Source organism: Ambystoma mexicanum, chromosome 6q (genome assembly GCF_040938575.1).
Source record: "Ambystoma mexicanum isolate Mex_15411 chromosome 6q, UKY_AmexF1_1, whole genome shotgun sequence".
Lineage (NCBI taxonomy): Eukaryota > Metazoa > Chordata > Amphibia > Caudata > Ambystomatidae > Ambystoma > Ambystoma mexicanum.
The window spans coordinates 1,178,243,898-1,178,263,336 of NC_090937.1; the positions used below are offsets into that span (position 1 = coordinate 1,178,243,898).

General features: G+C 45.2%; 1 protein-coding gene across 4 annotated transcripts in view; it reads right to left on the reverse strand.

Moving 5' to 3' along the window:
* The window catches only part of KLHL5 (kelch like family member 5), a 1,021,700-nt gene that overhangs the window by 259,067 nt on the left and 743,194 nt on the right, over positions 1-19,439 (reverse strand). For all 4 annotated transcript variants that reach the window (XM_069631792.1, XM_069631790.1, XM_069631791.1 and 1 more), the window contains one exon: positions 8,768-8,930. In XM_069631792.1, the coding sequence (XP_069487893.1) occupies positions 8,768-8,930 (163 nt within the window). The remainder of the gene's footprint in view (positions 1-8,767; positions 8,931-19,439) is intronic.

A 19,439-nucleotide genomic window follows, 5' to 3' on the forward strand; every position in this document is an offset into this window, starting at 1 on the left:
CCTAGCAGTTGAGGGCCCTGGAACTTCACCGACAACAGAACCCTCCTATTGACAGATGAAGAAAAGAGCACACAGACTCTTTGAAACAAAAATGTTACTTTTCTTGTCGAATATCACGAAAAAAGTACAAATAGCTCGGAGGGCAACTCAATGACTCCCAACACTGAAGCGAGCAGTTAAAATCAGAAGATGGCTGCCAGAGGCAGGGCTTAGGGAGAGGACTGTCATTGGATGGGGCAGTATGACCCAGAGGACAGTGATTGGTTTAGAGGAGAAGAACAAGTTACTTACCAAACTTAACGTTCTTTCGACTGGATGTTCCTCCCACGTAATCCTCATCTTAGATATACATTCGCCAGCTTGCTGCTTCTTCGGAAAATAATTTCTCCAGAGGGCACTGTGCTCCAGGCCGCGTAGCTTGGTCCCTCGAAGGCTGCCGTCGAGCGTCGACGTCATCCGTCGTATAAAGGGCTTGAGCCACGCCCGTTGGATTCAGTTCTGTTTTTTCGATGTTAATGGTCGCATCAGTTGTATTATGGGCCGGCAGATGTCAGGCTCTTAAGGAACTACAAGTGCAAAAAGCGTAAAAACTGTACGGAGGGGTAGGTTGGGAGGGTCGATGAAGAATACGTGGGAGGAACATCCAGTCGAAAGAACGTTACAGTTGGTAAGTAACTTGTTCTTCGAATGGATTGTGTCCTCCCACGTATTCCTCATGTTAGACTCCCACAGCAGTAGTAATTTGGAAGAGGGAGTACCAGAGTTTTAAATTATGTTCCGAATGAAGGACGGCTTTTGCAAAAAGGCCCCCTTGGTAAGAAGTGGTGTCTAAAACAATATTTTACAAAGGTGTGCATAGATGACCAAGTGGCCGCAGCACAAATGTCCTGCACTGGGACACCCCTCTGAAGAGCCGTGGAAGTTGCTCTCCGCCTGGTTGAATGAGCCCTTAAACCATCTGGAGGCTCTTTCCCAGCCAATTTGTAACATTCAGATATTGCCAGAATTATCCATCTGGATAAGGTTTGTTTGGACACACCAAGGCCCAATTTGTGTCCAGTGTAACCGAAAAACAACTGATCAGTTTGTCTAAATCTTTCCAGTCTAGAGATGTAGAAGCCGAGAGCCCTTTTAGGGTCTAGTCTATGGAATCTTTCCTCCTCTTTACTAGCGTGCAGAGGAAGATAAAAGGAAGGTAAAGTGATCTTCTGTGACAGATGGAAATCTGAAACTATTTTAGGTAGGAAAAAAGGCTTGACCTTTAAAATAACTTTAACCTTGTGGAAAATCGTGTGAGGAGGCTTACAAGGGAGAGCCTGCAACTCACTCACCCTGCGGCTGAAGTTAAAGCCACTAGTAAAACAGTTTTTAAAGTTAGGAGCCTTAAAGGACTTAAATGTAAAGGCTCAAAAGGGGCACACATAAGAAACTTTAAAACTAAATTTACATCCCAAATGGGAACTTGGAAAGGTGTAGGAGGGAACACATTTGTTAACCCTTTAAGAAATTGGATAATTAAGGGCATTTTAAAATATGAAATTTCTTCTGACGAGCGCTTGAAGATAGAAAGCATTGCCAAATATCCTTTAATAGTTCCAACTTGGAGCCCCGAGTTGGCCAATTGTAATAGAAAGGAAAGCACTATGGGAGTGGTACATTGAAAAGGATCCACATTCTTCTCCCTACACCAGTTACTGAATTTCTTCCAACGACACCGGTACAGGGATTTTGTTGCTGGCCTTCTGGCCGAGAGCAAAACCTCCATAGCGTCATCTGGGAGGTCCCAATCCTTATATCTCAACCTCTCAGAAGCCAAGCTTGAAGGTTGAGTGTCTTGACCTCTGGATGGAGAACCTGACCTTCCTCTTGCGAGAGAAGATCCTCTCTTTGTGGAAGACGTCTTGGAGGGCAGATGGACATGTCCAGAAGGTCCGGGTACCACGTCCTCCTGGCCCAGTCCGGAGCAATTAGGATCATGGTTCTCCTGAACTTTCTCAAACTCCTGATTACCTGAGGAATCACGGGGACTGGAGGAAAGGCGTAAAGGAGTGGAAATACCCAGTCCACTACGAACACGTCCCCTAGAGCTCCTCTTGGGGGTAATTCCCTTGAGCAATACAGTTTGCACTTCCGGATGGCGCCGGTCGCGAACAGATCCACTTGAGGGGTTCCCCAAAGGGCGAAGATCTCTTGAAGGACTTCCTGAGCTAGTTCCCATTCGTGGGAGACTGTGCTCTGCCTGCTGCAAGCGTATGCCGCTGTGTTTAGCTCTCCGCCAAGGTGAACTGCAGATAGAGAGATTCCTTCTTGCATTGCCCAGAACCAGAGCTGCATTGCCTCTCTGCACAGTGAAAGTGATCCTACGCCTCCTCTCTTCTTGAGGTAGTACATAGCCACTGTGTTGTCCATCATTATCAGGACATTCTTTCCCTGTACAGAGGGCAGGAAAGCCTTCAGCACTAGTCTGATTGCTCTCAGCTCCAATAGGTTGATATGTAGTTTGGATTCCGATGGAGACCAACGACTGCTGATTGTCAGATTGTTGGTGTGGGCTCCCTACCCTGTGAGTGAGGCGTCCGTCACTACCGTTATCTCCGGCCATGGTTGCACCATAGGGGATCGTTAGCCACTTTGGTCGGGACTTGTAGAAGGTCTGACATCTCTCCCGAAAACTGGGCCCATTGAGTCCTGAGGGCCCATTGCAGGGATCTCATCCTCAGTCGAGCCTCTGGCACCAGAAAAAGGCAGGATGCCATGAGGCCTAGCAACCTTAGGAAGTCGAACGCCGGTAGATGTTGAGCATTTTGAAACTTTGTTAGCATCTGCAGAATGTGGTGAGCTCTCTCCTCGTGAGGCAAGGCTTTCCCTGAGGTGGTGTACAGGACAGCTCAGATGAATTGGAGTCTTTGGCTCAGAATCATTTGCAACTTCTTGTAATTGAGGGAGAAGCCCAGTTTGTGTAGGAAGTGAGAGGTCATGGCTAGATGTTCCTGGGCCCGTTCGGGTGAACCTGCCCTGATGAGTCAGTCGTCCAGTTAAGGGTAGATGTGAATCCCCTCCCCCCTGAGACTCGCTGCCACCACCGCCATTAGCCTGGTGAAGACCCTCGGGCGGAGGTCAGCCCAAATCGCAGAACTCGAAACTGATAGTGAGATCCGCCAATTGCAAACCTCAGGTACTTTCTGTGTTTGAGATGGATTGGCACATGAAAGTAAGCATCTTGAAGGTCTAATGAAACCAGCCAGTCCTGAATCTGAAGAGCCTGAAGGATCTGATAAAGGGTCACCATCTTGAACTTGTCCTTCTTGAGGAATTTTTTCAAATTTCTCAATTCAAAGATGGGTCTCAATCCTCCGTCCTTTTTGGGGATGAGAAAATAGGGGGAGTACCAACCCTTGTTCCTCTCTGCTACAGGTACATGTTCTATTGCACCTTTCTTTAGCAGGGTTAAAATCTCCTGCACAATAAGCGGGTCTGGAATTTTACAGAGTTGGCTCCCGGTGGATGATCTTGAGGTCTTTGATGAAAAGGAAGGCAGTAACCATGGGTCACTATCTCTAGTGCCCAGGCATCTGATGTAATGCCCCTCCATTCGTCCAGATACTGAGTGATTCTGCTTCCCACCAGGGTTTTGTGGGTTAAGACCTCAAAGTGGCTTTGCAGCGGCTGCAGCAGTGGCTGAGGAGGTAGTAGCCGCTGCTGTGGCTGATCTAGCGCCTCTCCCTTTTCCACCAAAAAAGGGTTTTCTCTGTTGGCCTCTCTGACTGGCCTGCCCTCTCCCTTTTCCAAAAGAGGAATAGAAGCGAAACGGGAGACTTTTCCAGGAAGATGAGCCTGCGTAAGAGTGTTGCTGAGGTTGCCTTATAGCGGCGCTGAGGTATTTTGCTGCCGCTTTCGAGGTCTGCAGCTTCTCCAAGCTCTCGTCCGCCTTGCTGCCAAACAACCTCAAGCCGTCAAAAGGCATATTAAGTAATCTGGACTGTACATCAGATGCAAAGCCAGATTTCCTTAGCCATGTGAATCTACGCAAGACTGCACTAGATGCCATGCATCTGCTTATACTCTGCAGTATCCAGTCCTGACTTGAGGCACTCCTCCATAGCCTCTTTTTCATCCTTTACTATCGCCAGGAGTCCATCCCGCTCCTCACCCTCCGGGATGTGATCAGCCGCTGCATCTAAACAGTTCCACAGGGTGTAAGTAAATCTAGCTAATGTACAAGTCACATTAGTTGATTTAAGGGCCATACTACCCGAAGTGAAAGTTTTCCTCGCCCAGGCGTCAATCTTTTTGTGGTCCCTGTCAGGGGGCATGGAGGGATCAGTCGATTGCTTATTTGCAGTTGCAGCTTGAATCACCAAGCTTTCAGGTGAAGGGTGGTTAGACAGATACTCTGGATCCTATGGTGCAGGTCTGTACTTTCCTACACATTTCTTATTTACAGCTGGTAAAGACTCGGGGGTCTCCCAATTTGTCACAACTCTCTTTTGAAGAGCTTTGTGGAAAGGAAGTATTGGGTCTTTCTGAGGTCCTTCATCAGTAATATCAGTCAAGTCGTCCTGGTCATACCTTGGAGACACTGCATTCCACCCCATAAAATCTATCACTCTTCCCATGAGGTTCCTATACCCCGGTTCAGCGTGGTCAGTGGGGTCAGGCCTTTCAAATTCTACCTCAAGTGAGGTATCTAGGCCACTGGCCGATTGTAGGCAGTCATAAAGGTCTGTCATTTTTTAACTAGGATCTAATAGTTCCTCAGGGACTTCTCTTGTACCAAATCTAACACCAGCTGATGTTATTTCCTAATCAGAGGTTTGTTCTTCAAAAATATCAGACATGGATTTAAAAAATTCCTGCCTGGGCTGAGGGTGGAAAAAGATTTCTGGTAAAGGTGGCGGCATAGACCTAGATTTAGCCATAGTTGTCGTCTTGGGAACGGTATAAAAAATTTCCCTGACAAAGGGGTCGAAGACGTCGATGGAATCGACGATGGCTTCGATATGATCTAAGGAATCCCCAAGGTCATCGAGGAAGGCATCGACGTCATCGAGCAAGGCTTCGACGCTGAGGCCGAAGGTATCAACGCCATCTTTGGCCTCGATTAAGTCATCGAAGGACGTGTCGAATCGATGCCATTTTGTCCTCTATCAACCTCGATTTATGCACCAAAGGTTTTTGTATTGTTTCATGAGGCGCTGGAGAATCATCCTCCGAGGACGCCCTCGACTTTTTGTCGGATTTAGCGTATGTCATTTAGATTTCCCTCTGTCACTTTTAGAGTGGACAGGGGCATGCTCTTCACGCAACATTTCTGAGGGGGTCGTGCCGCCTTCTCAAAAATGTTTAGCATTGAAGCCCTAAAGGCCTCCCATTTTTTGGGGGAATCATGCTTAGAAGGACAAGCAATTAACCTTCTGTCGGGCAAGGAGGAAGAAGAGGACGACGATCTACGACGTTGCTTTTTTAATTTTTTAGATGAAGAGGAACTTCATCTTTTCCTCGAGCGACTTTTCGACCTCGACCGCCTCGACTCGTGACGAGATTTTTTCTCGACTCTCCCGAGTCTTTTTGCTGACTTGAAAGACTCCTCTCCCACCGCTAGCTTACCTTGGCGTTCCTTAAGAGCCTTGTTCGACATCGCCTGACACGACCCGCACTCGTCGACTCAGTGATCAGGACTAAGGCACCAAAGGCAGTTGCGCTGTGGATCCGTAATGGACATCTTTCTTCCACATTTCAGACACTGAGTAATTTAGACTGTTCAGAGGGACAAGGCAGAGAGGCCCCTTGTCGACCCTCTTGTATGAGATAACAATGGAGTCCCTAGACATATCTATTTGGTCTAACCAGGTAATTACAGGGATCAAGTGTGATGAGGTAGTCTTCAGGTTGTCCCTCTTCGATGACAACAATTTAGATTAACTAACTAAACATCCCTTCCCGAATTGTTGTCTCTCACCTCAAGTTTTGGTAACTTCTCGGACCTGAAAATAAATATTGACAAATCCTGCATAATGCCTGTAAAGGTTGGACCATCTAATCTCGATTCACGTGCTAGGTTAATGAGAAAGCGGGTGGAAAAAAGGGGTATTAAATACTTAGGAGCAAACCTTACCCTTATGCAAACTAATTTCCACCCATTGCTGAAAACTATCAAGTCAGAACTCAAGCAGTGGGACCCATTGATCCTCTCCTGGTATGGGCGTATGACCTCCGTTAAGATGAATGTCCTGCCGCATCACCTATATCTCTTTACAGCTCTCCTGACTGTTATTCCAGACAGCTATTCTAGTGATTTTAATGGTTCAGTGAGCAGAATTATATGGCAAAATAAAAAATCAAGACGGAAAAGGTTGACTCTTATACTCCCGAGGTACCAGGGAGTATTTGGACTCCCAGATTTCTATCTATATTATCAAGCCTCCCAAAGACGCGTAATGCTCCAACATATGATGGAAGACCTAAGAATGTATTGGACCTACCTTGAGGATCTTGAGGCTCACCCTCGGAAAGTGAGAGATTTTCTATGGGCCCGTATAATGACATTCCAAAACGTCTTAGGCAACATCCCACATAGGGAGTCCTTTGGATAATGTGGAAAAAGAATATAGCTACTAGCTTCCTCTTTTCCTGGTCTTCCCTTGTGTCATCAGTGTGGGGCCATCCAATTAACCTTGGGAGCCAGGGGTTTCGGCACTCACAATGGTGGTCAGATGTGGGGCTTGAACAGGCTTGTCAACTGTTTAAAGATGGTAGTTTCCTTGCGTTTGAGGACATGAGGGAGAGCTTTGGTAAAGAGTCACTTTCTATCTTTGACTACCTCTGCCTCAAAAGTATATACATGAACCACAAGTGGCATGAATGTCTGTCTAGAGGCCTAACCCCATTCAAAAACACTGTAAATTCCTCAACTGTTAGAAAAGGGATTCTCTTTGGACTATATAAAGTCCTTCTCACAGCTGGTATGACACGTAGACAAAACTTTAAGAGGTATTGGGTGGAGCTAGCTGGGTGGGAGATATGGGAAGATGAATGTGCAAAGATATTTAACTTTTCATGGGAATTTGTTTACATCCGCAATGGAACATAATTATAAGTTTCTCCAAGGTTGGCACGGCGACGCCCTAAAGATATCAAAGAGGTTTCGAGGGGCTTCCCCATTATGTACTTTAGGGTGCAGGCAGGTGGGCTTGCTCTCCCATGTGTGGTGGCACTGTCCTAGGATACAACTTTTCTGGGATGAACTTCTGAGCTGGATCAAAGAAATAAAGGGGGGCCAGCTACAGTTAGACCCTCTCCAGGCCCCTACACCACAAAGGGAGGAGTATTGGTTTCCCACGATGTGGGAGGCGATGTTTCGAGCGGGGAGATTGAGGATTGCCCAAAAATAGAAAATGTAAAGGGTGCCTACAAAAAGAAGAGTGGGAGAAAAAGTTGCAGGACATTATGGGTATGGAAACGTGTACTGCAGTCATCAATGATCATGTGGGTTCCTTCCAGGTGGAATGGGGACCATTGCTTACCAGATGGTACAATGAAGCGACTGTTCACCACATAAGCAACGTATATGGTTGAATGAGGCAGGTATGACGACCAGAGCTACACAAAGCTGTAGCCTTCTCAGGGGTAGTATCTCTTAGCGTCAACTGCCTTTCGGGTACAGGTTTACTGGAGGTGTGGAACGGAGATCCACCGGTATTAACCTCTCAGGCTCTTTCTCTAATGGCTGGAAGGAAGCTCATCCAAACTTGTGATAATGTACTCTCTTTGGTGTTTCTAATGCTTCTTAGCCTCCTGAATGTGATAAAGAAGACAACCAAAACATCTGTGTTTTGTTTAAGGGGGAGGAGGGATTGGTCAAGCAAATTCTTTCATTTGTATCAATATTAATGTGATTGTAGAACTCATAAAATGCAAATAAAAATTAAAGTTTAAAAAAACAAACTGCTTGTCTCTTGTCGATGGTAGAGAATGGACCTTTACAGCGCAAAGATATAACGCCCCCTTCCATTCCAGCAAGGATATTGTTTCAGACTACCCCAGAAGACCAGCACTCCATACAAGCACAGTGGTCATCAGTAATGGTGGGAGTCATTACCTAGAATACCTATGGCTTCTGCCTTTTTTAATCAAAAATAGCCAGTAATCGGTAAGGATTCCAACATTTGAGACGGCATCAAAATCAGATGTGGGCGTAGGCGTTTTCTGTTTCCAGAGCATATCCAAAATTACATTGATGGCTGAAACACACAGAGAACTGTTGTCTGTGTGTTTTGCCAATCCATGCAATTTTAAATGAGCACCAACATTAGAGTGATGGTTTACAGATTTGCCCCTATTCTATCTTAAGTACATTCATGCTTGAGATACCGGGATCACAATTTACTTGGTTCTATAGTGGTTTTAGTATTGTCTGATTTTATGTCATAAACATCATACTTTACTTCATAAACATATCTTGACTCTCGACATATGTATCTATCCTGTGCTTACTATAAACTTTGAATACAGAAGCATGATCTGTTCCTTACTCCTCACTGCTTGCCCACGCTAACTTCTGTGATCCTAGGAAGATAGTTCTCGTAGGGGTAGCATGGCAGCTCGCCTCTGATGAGACTAGACATCCAATACCAGAATCAGGGTTTGTCCAGCCAATGTTTCCATATTGGCAGCCATTAGTGTAAGACTTGTATTGTTGAAAGAAAAAAGTACTTTGTAGAAGTTTATTAACAGTAAAGAGTAGCAATATGCATCTGTATTTGCTTACTTTCCATTCAACACTGCCACACCAACTGTACTACGAGGTGTTGACATGCTGGCAACAAAATTCCACTGACGAGCCTGAGGATCCCACCGCTCAACTGTGTTCAGATAACTCCAGCCATCGTGACCTCCCACAGCATACATAGGGCCTTCTAGTACAGCTACTCCTAGAAAAGCAGACAAGTAAAATGGAGCTTTAATTAAAAAGTATATGATGCAATATGACTCCTGTTATTTGGATCACTTAAATATTAGAACCCATGGAATCCCAGCCAGCAAACCAGACTCAGGAGTGATGCGTTATCTTTATTTACTGATGAAATGCTTCATTTGAAGCTGTCGGCCCGCACCTTGCTCCCCCGGCTCCCCTTTGTTGGCCTTCACCCGTTGACCCCTTTCCTGCCTGCTGTCGACCTGGCCACTACCCCTGTAAATCTCGATACCAGGTACTGATGCCATTACCCACTGGCCCGCTCACCCTCGTCTGACCTTGTGCCACTCCCCGCCCAAAGGAAGTGGAAGAGAGTCTTCACTTGGAGCCTCCTCCTTACATTTCCATGGCACCCACCATTTTTTCATTTCAAAACCCATGGGGGCGCAAGCTGGACACAGCCCAAGGTCTTCAGTTATTTTACTGCTTTTAAGCACCCTGGGTGTGTGCCCCATAGTGCTAATAGCAATAGAATGTCCTCTGTCTGCCCATGTTAGGTGGTAAATTATATTTTACTCACCGTAGTGACTAACGCACTTCTAGTCCATAGTCCCCTTTCCTCCATTCTGTATGGGCGTCCCTCGTAGAAGGACGGGAAACAGAACCCTTTTCACCAGAAAAATGTGCTTCCCCATTAAATTTACATGTGCATGGGGGCGCTGCCCTGGGAGCAGGCGCTCTCCTGACTCTGCCCACCGGCGCCACTCCACAGTCCCCTTTGACGCATCGGTATATAACAATTGCCTAGTGACACAAGTTTATTAAGGGAGAGGATGGTGGTACGTATGGAGGAAAGGGGACTATGGACTAGGAGTAAGTTAGTCACTACGGTGAGTAACATATAATTACTCCTTTGTCCCAACCCCTTTCCTCCATACTGTATGGGCGATTACAACTGAATGCAGCCCTGGGGAGGAGAGTTGCCCATCTAAGAAAAACTTTTTTCAAAGCTGCCTGGCTAAATGCTGCATCAGATCTGGCGCTGGCATCCAAGCAGTAGTGTTTGCAAAAGGCTGATAAGGAAGCCCAAGTAGCCGCCTTGCTGAACGTCTGCCATGGAACATGTCTTTGGAAGGCCAAACCCGTGTCCGTGGCTCTGATGGCGTGGGCGTGCATGTGTGCTGGCAAAGACCTGTGCTGCCCCTCATATGCTTCCTTGATGGCCATCATCATCAACCTGGCTATTGAAGCCTTCGATGATTGACAGCCTGGTTTTGATGTACCATGCGAACCTCTGAAGTGTAATTGTGAGAACGATTTAAGAGAGATTACGGCATCAATAACAGCTTTAAATGATACAATTGTCTCACAATTATTGAATAAAGCTCCATCTTTAGATATGCCGCTTAGTCCATCGTCTGTGGCTCATGACCTAGTACCACCGGATAGTCCTTCCGTCTTGTTGGAAGAAATTGAAAATCATAAAAAGGTTGAGAATGAAAATCCTCCTATTGAAGTATCTCCCACCTTTATGTCTCGTCGGGCTAAAAGGATGCACATGCGTGCTGTAAAGAGACTTGCCAAAAGAAGGAGAGAGGCTCTATTAGATAAAAAAGAATCTATGACAGGGGATATAAAATGAACTCCTGTCCTAGAAATTGCAGATGAGGAGCCTATCGACTTGGATCAATTGTCCAAAGAGAGCCGGGATGCCCTCACACCTGTAAATGATGGAATTATGGACACTACTAGTGGAGGTTTGGGTAATTCCCTGATATCGAGGGAAGACGCGTATACTGATATGGGAATGATTAAAACTTGTAACACACAATTGGCTAAAGCAAATCCTGAGATAATTACTTCTTGCAAAACTGTACCATAAGAAAAATCAGGCACATCTATCCCTAAATATCACATACTTGATGATAAAGGAATTGAAAAGTCTGACACAGAAATTACTCTTAAAACCTTGGCTAAACCCACGTTAAGTAATTATTTTCCGACTATAGGTAGATCCTGTACGTCAAAAAGTCAAATGAAACATCATGATGTAGGTGCCAATATTTCCTCACAATTATCAGTAAGGAAATCTTATAGTGAGATATGTACAATTGTCCCTAATAAGGGAACACATTTAACCAATGAGTGTATGCTGAGTAAAGAAAAACAATTAGTAGTAGCCAATAGACAGGGCAATAAAATGAATGTAACGTGATCATTCTTTGAGGCTTGAAAATGGTTTATTGGACAAAAATAAGAACTTAGTGGTGTTAAATGGTCAGGGGAAAAAAACTGAAATGGCTGTGGCACATTCTACTACCCTGTTTGGGAATCGGTCGACTAACGAAGTGGATAATGCCCCCTCAGACATATTTATCCATGGTCCTGCTTTAAGAAGGTCCCTATCTGAAAACAAAATTAATATGATCCACTTACATAAGGAAATTGATTCATGTGATTGCAAGCGTGAACTCTCACTTTGAGACCAATCACAATGCTAAGGGTAATAGTAGAACATTGCCCTTACAACTTCCTCATGTGGTTACTAGGGCCTCTTCGATAGCACCAATGTCTACAAACATAGTAACAAACATAAAATCTACTAGGCCTCAACTAATGGATTCTGAAAGACTGTATATTATTGGATTTGAGGGGGATGAAAGGGCATTGATAGACAATTGCATTAATCGAACCTTTGTATTCTCTGTATTTTCAAAAATACCTCAACTAAGAATGATAAAATCTGAAGATATCACAAGGGTTTCTTTGGCAAGAGTTAACAATCACAGGGCTATTTGTTATCTGAGCTACGAAGCTATAATGAAATTTATCTGGTTCAGCCGTGAGGAAATAAAAAATGAAGGTTTGGTGTTGTTTACCTTCGATGGTGAGTTGGATGCTATGGAATTTTTAGAAACTCCAGGTAAGGGCGTTGAAAAGATCGTAGAAGTAGGCAGATCTAGTAGCAAACTGAAACAGGTTTAGAAGGAGGAATGTTGGAAATTCTGAAATTAGCAGCCAATACAAAAGGGCTACCATGGTTGGAACCTATGCTCACTGCGATTCTGTGTCCAAAAACATCTTTGCCTGTTACATAGCTAACCAACGATATTAGAATGAAAATCATATCCTGGAACTCTTGTGGATTCGTAAACCTAATGAAGTGGCACTCTGCTCTAATGCATGAAGATCAACCAACAATAATAATGGTACAAGAAACGATGAAAACTGAGCCATTTCTGTTTCCTGGATATTTGATCTATTCCTCGCCCGCTAAGAGATCCCTCCAAGGGCGGCCCTCGGGGGGCTTGATGGTTGCAGTCAACATATCTTTGCGGGCGCAGTCGGAATTGGTTTGGGAATCTGCCCGTATATTGGGGATACATCTTACTCTACCTTCATTTAGATTCGCCTCACTAATGATAATTTCTTTATATTGGAACCCCGTCTCCTTAACAGTTGAGGAGATGTTGGACGAGCTTGATGCTTGTTTATTATATATATCTGGCAGATATCAATCTTGTGAAATTATTATAGGTGGCAACTTTAATTGTGACTGTGGAGACCCGACTGAAAGATTTACATTTAAACCTTCCACTCTTTCTCGCAGTAGTGGAGCCAAATTTAGAGAAGTTCTTAAGGAGTGTGATATCGAATTAATGGTTAGCAATGACCTGAAATCTGCAAAAACATGAAAAAATTCAATGTTCTCAACAATAGATTATATATATGTATCTCACAATCTTATTATGCATATGGCACCGCTTACAATAGGCTTGATAGAGATTGGAGACCACGCACAACTCTCTACTCTCATTCAGTCGAAATGTCAAATGCTTATGCCAAATATAACATTGGCAGTTGTAGAAACTAATCAACCTCAGCATTCCATTAGATGGAACCGTGGGATGTGTAACTTTGTTGTTAAACAAATACACTTAGAGATGGAGAGGATTAGAAGAGCAGGGGGAAATTATGAAGGAACATCTTGTACTCATTATTCTGAAATAGTGGCTTTAGCTCTTGAGCGGTGTGGTGAAATACAAAACAAAGTGAAACACACACATTTATATGATCATACATGCAAACTATTAAAAAGGGATAAAAATAGGGCGTTGAGATATTTAAAGAAAAGCAGATTGGGCACTGAAGATATTAAGGCAAGGCGGAATAAAATTTTATTGACATACAAACAAAATTTAAGATTTGCTCGTATTGCAAGATATAATGAGGTGAACTGTACATTAATTTGAGCCATTACGTCCCATGATACAGGTGTAATCTGGTGCACATTGAAAGCTGATAATAAAGGTGTGGCATTGTTCTCCCCGAACTGCATTCCTGAACAGACATGGCAAACTTTTATTAAGGATAAATATTAACTGCCTTGTAAATTTTCATCAATTCTGGACGTTTCTCTGGATTATCCTACTATTCCAAAATTGAAGTGGAGCTGTAGTGATATTATCTGGGCTATTTCCAGGTTGTCATACTCAAAAGCTGCAGGACCTGATGGCCTTCCCCCAAGTCTTTATAAGGCGGATCCCATGTTGTGGGCGGACATTATAAAAAATAAATTTGATATTATTATCAAGACGGGTGATGTTCCATCTTCTTGGTTAACTGCAAACATAGTGCCCATATTCAAAAAGGGTGATCCATCTCGTCCAGAGAATTATAGTCCAATATCATTAATGGACACTGAGGCTAAGATTTTTGCTATTCTTCTCTTAAATGAACTTGAGAGAGTAATTGAGGTCAACAGCTTATACTCGAGATACCAAACCGGTTTTAGGAAAAATATGAGCACAGCTTTAAATGCTTTTATTATGTCGCATATTATTGCTGGTGCGAAAGAAAAAAATTCTAATCCTGTCTATGTAGCAATGATCGACATGAGTTAAGCGTTTGATACGGTTGTCCGCAATTTATTATGGAAGAAAATGATGAAGGTAGGGATTCCGTCTGCGTTGTTGTATTGGATTATTAAGATGCACAAGAATACATCGTTTAGAATAAGAATTAGTCCAGAAGGTGGCACTACTCCTCCTATTTGTACAACAATTGGTTTGAAACAAGGTTGTAATCTGGCGGCCACCCTTTTTAACTTATATCTTTCTGATTTGGGTGAGAATTGGGAAAATGGGAATATGTTCTCTGTTAAAATTGGGAGTATTCATTTGAAATGGATTGCATTTGCCGATGATATTATTTTGTTTGACCCTACCCCTGCAGGACTTCAAGCAAAACTCTCATCATTCGAGACTTTTGCATAAGCACATAACTTGACCCCCAATCCAGCCAAAACTGCAATCATGACATTTGGAGTGAAATCAAAAAGAGGCAATCTTAGATGGAAAATTTCAGAAACACAACTTTCTTGTGTCAACAACGCAATATATTTAGGGTATTATTTGTCAGCCCTTAACTCCATTAACTCATGGTCCATAATTATTAAAAATAAGACGCGTCCATTATTGTCTCAAATGAAAAGGATTTTCACCCAATATTGCAAATTCTCTTTATTAGATTTTATGACATTAAAAATTGAAAGTGTTATACTGTATACATTAGACATTTGTCTGTGTGATATGACAACTACTTTTGATAGTCTACAGGGTTCACTTTTGAAATCTGCAATGTTCCTACCAATGTCAGTTCCAAATGCTATTATCCGACATGAATTGGGATTGATTTCACTTTCAACTCGTTGGAAATGGAGACAGTTGTCCAATTATGTTAAGATTCACTATCCTCCTTCTAACTCACTGTATATGGACTTGAACAAAATGTTGGGCTCTCGAACTTCTAATTCCCTTTTTAATTATCATCTAAAAATTCAACAAATTTTGGATAATGTAAATATAACTGTCGAGGATATACATTATCGCCCGTGCTTTGCCAAGAAAATGTTTTTTTAAATGGATTGATGTTTAACTATTGATTCAATCAAGACCTATGAGCTACATAAAGAATATGGTTGATATGTCAAACAGCGCATCCCATGCTATGACCATGTTTTGTTGTTTCTCTGTGAAAACATTCGAAAGGTATATATTTGTTACAGATTGAACTTATTTCACACAAGAGAAAGAACTAAGAATTGGGAAACAAACAAACTCCAAAATGGTGTGGGATGTCGATTTAATGAATGTAACGAACCATATGAAACGTTGAAACATCTTATATTGTATTGTCTGCATTTTAAGAACATCAGGACACTCAAACTCATGAAATTTGTGAAGGTTGAATTTGTGGACTGCCTCGAAGTTTTGTGGTCCAGAATGATGCAGGGTTCTCACAAACCTTTCATATATGAGTTGGCAAGTTTTTGTAAACACATTGAGAATGAATTAGCATTGATGTTGTAGTTGATATGACTGTTGTTATGATGATATGTTAGATTTTAACTTTTGTAAAGGTTCTACATGAAATACTTTTATGTAACTGAACCAAATGCAAATAAAAAAATTAAAAAAAAAAAGAAACAGCCTGGTTTTGACCAAAACTGATGAATAAGGCATCCGATTTACGGAAGCTCTTCGACCTGTCCAGGTAATATCTTCGAGCACGTCTGACATCCAGACAGTGCAGTACCTTCGATGCCTCCTCCTTTGGATCTGCAAAGAATGTCGGAAGTACTATCTCCTCAATGAGGTGAAAAGATGACACAACCTTCGGGAGAAATGAAGGGTGTGTCCTTAGCACCACCGTGTCCCGGTGAAATGTGGTATAGGGCACTGAAGCCACTAGCGCCTGTATCTCACTGATCCTGCGTGCTGATGTAAGGCCAACCAGTAGAGCAGTCTTTATAGGAACCAGCCTGATACCCGCTGCCGCCATGGGCTCGAAAGGCTTGTGGGCCAGTGCGCCCAGCACCACATCAAGGTCCCAGACTGGATGTGGGCGCTTGATTGGGGGATACAATCTGGTCAGGCCTGGCAAGTTCTTTTTGACCACCGGTTTGGAGGAGGAGAAGATGTTATCCCAGGAATCTACGTACGCCCCTAAGGCCGCCAGATAAGTACGACAGGGGTATATCTGCACCCCGGAATGAGCCAGATGCGCAGAGAAAGATAATACATCATCTAGTGAGCATGCCAGAGGATCTACCTTGTTTGCCTTGGCCCAGTGACAGAACCTGGTCCATTTGCTTCTGCACTGATCTTTGTGGAGTTGCTTATTGCCCCCTGAATAATAGCTAAGTTGAACCACGCTGCCAGGACCAACTTCTGCGCAGCGGGGTGAACCACTGCGCCTCCCTGCTGGGATAGTAGGGGGACCGGGCACAACGGAAGGGAGAATAGAGGCTGATCCGACAGTCGGAAGAGTTCTGAGAACCAAGGTCTGGCTGGCCACCACAGCGCTATCAAGATGAGCCGAAGCCTCTGTGACTCCTTGACCTGGCAGATGACCCTGTGAATCAACGGAGTAGGAGAAAAAGCATATGCACTTATGTTGTTCCACTGAATCTGCAACACATACCCCAGAGAGCCCCTGCCTTACCCCATCCAGGACTGGTGGCATCTCCTGTTGCTCTTGGTGGCGAATATGTATACCTGAGGGTGGCCCCATTGGATGAAGATCTCCCTCAGGACATCTTTGTTCAACTGCCACTCATAGTTGTCGATCCCAAGCCTGCTGAGTCTGTCTGCCTCCAAGTTGGATTGCCTTACGAGGTGGACTGCTGATAAGTAAATGTTGTTTGACAGTGCCGACTCCCCTATGTCGATGGACAGCCTGCAAAGCGGAGGAGACCTGGTACTGTACGTGTTACTGTTGATTTACTACATGCATGTGTGTCTGAATGCAAACCGACTTTTTACTGACAATGGGGAGGAACGCTTTGAGAGCCAGCCAGATGCCCATCATCTCAAGCCAGTTCATGTGTTCCATTTGTTCCTGCCGTGACCAGACCCCATGGACACTGTGGTTGTCCAGGGTAACCCCCCATCCCTCTGGGGACGGGTGTGTGGTAATGGTGATCTCTGGTAGCGGCTGCCTGAACGGTCTGCCCACTAACAGGTTGGTGTCTTCCCTTCACCACCAGAGGTCCTTGTGAAGGTGCGGTGGTATGCTGATTAGAGCTGCTTGAGAGTTTGTTTCCTGATACCGAGAGGCCGAGAAATGTAGATGCAGGGTCCTAATTTTGAACCTTGTGTGTGGCACAGCCATGAGGCAAGCCACCATTATTCCGGCCAGGTGCTGGTACCACCATGCCGAGGTTACTTCTTCACTGCCGTGATCTTGTCCTCTGTGGGGAAGATCTTCTCCACCCTCGTATCCACAATTAGCCCCAGGAATGATAAGGACTGTGTGGGAAGGAACTGCGACTTCTTGAGGTTGATGGAGAACCCCAAATCATCTAGCATGTGCATAAGTGTGGCAGCTGTGCGCTGGACTCCCTCTGGCGACTCTGCTCGGACGAGCCAGTCTTCAACATATGGAAAAAGGTGGTGGCCCTCTGCCCTGACCAGGGCTGCTACAGCATTCATTAACGTTGTAAAGACCCTCTGGCCGAATTGCGGCTAAAATGGAGGACCTTGTGTTGGAAATGAAAGCCCATGATCCTGAACGGAAGGAAGGAACAATGGGGCTCCCATATCGGGCCGTGCAGATACGCACCTTTCAGATCAGGGAGCACATCCAGTCTCCACCACACAGTGGGCCTCATTAAAACCTTGCCGGTCTGGAAACAACGGTGCCGGAAAGCTTACCAGCACCATTGTTTCCTTACTGGAAAAGTACAACTCTCCTGGGTGGGCGCTCTCCCTGCCAGGAGGTCTGGCCTGCCGGGCAGACCGGCACCCACCCACAGAGTTTTACGTAAGCACTGGCACGATTATTACCGGTGCCAGTGTTTTCATGGTACCCATTCCCATAGATTCCTATGGGACTCTATAGGAATGGGGAATAACATTTTACCGGGGCCTGACTTTCCGGCCGCCAGGGTTGTAATACCCCGGTGTTACCGGCAAGTCAGGCGCTGATAACTGTTTACGGGTCTGCCAGCTACCTGCTGGTTTTACCAGCACGGTTACCGCCGGACCCGTAATGAGGCCCAGTGTCTCCGCAATGAGTGCTGGAGTAACCATCTTGAACGTTTGAAGGGGTAGGGAAAAATTCAAGGATGAAAGGCCTAGCACAACTCTCAGGCCAGCCTGGTTCTTTTTTTGTATGGTGAAGATACAGGAATAGAAGCCCATGCCTCGCTGTGAGGCTGGAACCTCCTCCACCACCTGACTCCGCTAGAAGAGTTGCTGTCCCGGTCTGTGTAGAGTCAGGAGGGGGGGGGGGGGAATGGAGGTATCGGAAGGCGGAAGCCAGAAGAAACCACTAAGAGAATCCATGGGTCTGCGAACCTTGCCCACCAGGAATGAATGTGAAGGGCAAGCCTGCCCCCCACCAGAGAAATGTGGATCTGGGTGGCACGTCACTGTTTCTTACCTTCTGAGGCTGGTGCCTGGGAGGGGGACTGGAAGAACCCCTTGTGCGACGATTTGTCCTGCTTGCGTCTCTGCTGGCTGGGCGACCTGTCCAGCTGCCCGGAGAGACGCTGCTGAAAGCCCCTGAAGCCACCAAAGGTACAACCTCTGTCATAGCATGGGTGACTCTGGCTATAGGTCTTGGGGGCAGACTTAGTTAAGATTGACAGGGACTTAGCTGTTTGGAAGCTGTTTTTCTTTTGTATCAAGCTCCTTGTCCTTAGTTCAACGAAACAAGCTCCCCCCCCTCGAATGGCAGGTCGAGAATGGGTTTGTGCACGTCAGGGTTAAACTTAGTTGCTTTAAACCAAGCTGTCCTCCTCATGTTGGTGGCAACACAAATAGCCCTGCCTGCAGTGTCAATGTGTGCCATCGTCGACTCCATGATATCCTGGGCCACTATCTTTGCCTCTGCCAGACCTGCCTTGAATCTTGCCTAACTGTGTGCTGGAAGCTCAGGAAGGAAGTCTGCTATCTCCCGCCAAAGTTTTTGCTCAATCACAGCAAGCATGGCATCAGCATTGGCCGGTCGCAGGTGGAGCGTGGCATTGGAATAGATCTTCCCATAGGCCTACAAGGGTTTTTCTTCCTTTCCTAGTTGGGCTGATGTTGGGGCATATGAGGAGGCTTGTGGCTTAGAATACATAGGTTGTGTGGAAAGCGGCTTTACCCAGCCTTTCTTGGCCAAGGATTCTAAAATCCTTCTGCAAAGGGATGACGGTTTTTGTGGTTGAGTGGATGGTCAGCACCTCTGCCAATACCCCCACCACTGGTTGGTCAACCTGCCCGCCAGCCTCTCATAGAAGGCCCTAGCTGAGGCGGAAGTATCCTGATCCTCATCGTCGTCCGTGTCCACCGCTGTGTCCTGCAGGTCAGGTGCTGCTGGTGGAGTGCTGAAGGGTGCTGCGGGCAGCTGTGGCGGCCTAACTGGCAGTGCCATTGGATGCTGCGGGGGCTGCGCCGAGGGTGGAGTCGCTGTGACGATATGCACCTGTAGGGTGGGGGTGGGTTGGTGGGGTATGCGGGAACCTGGGCCTGCA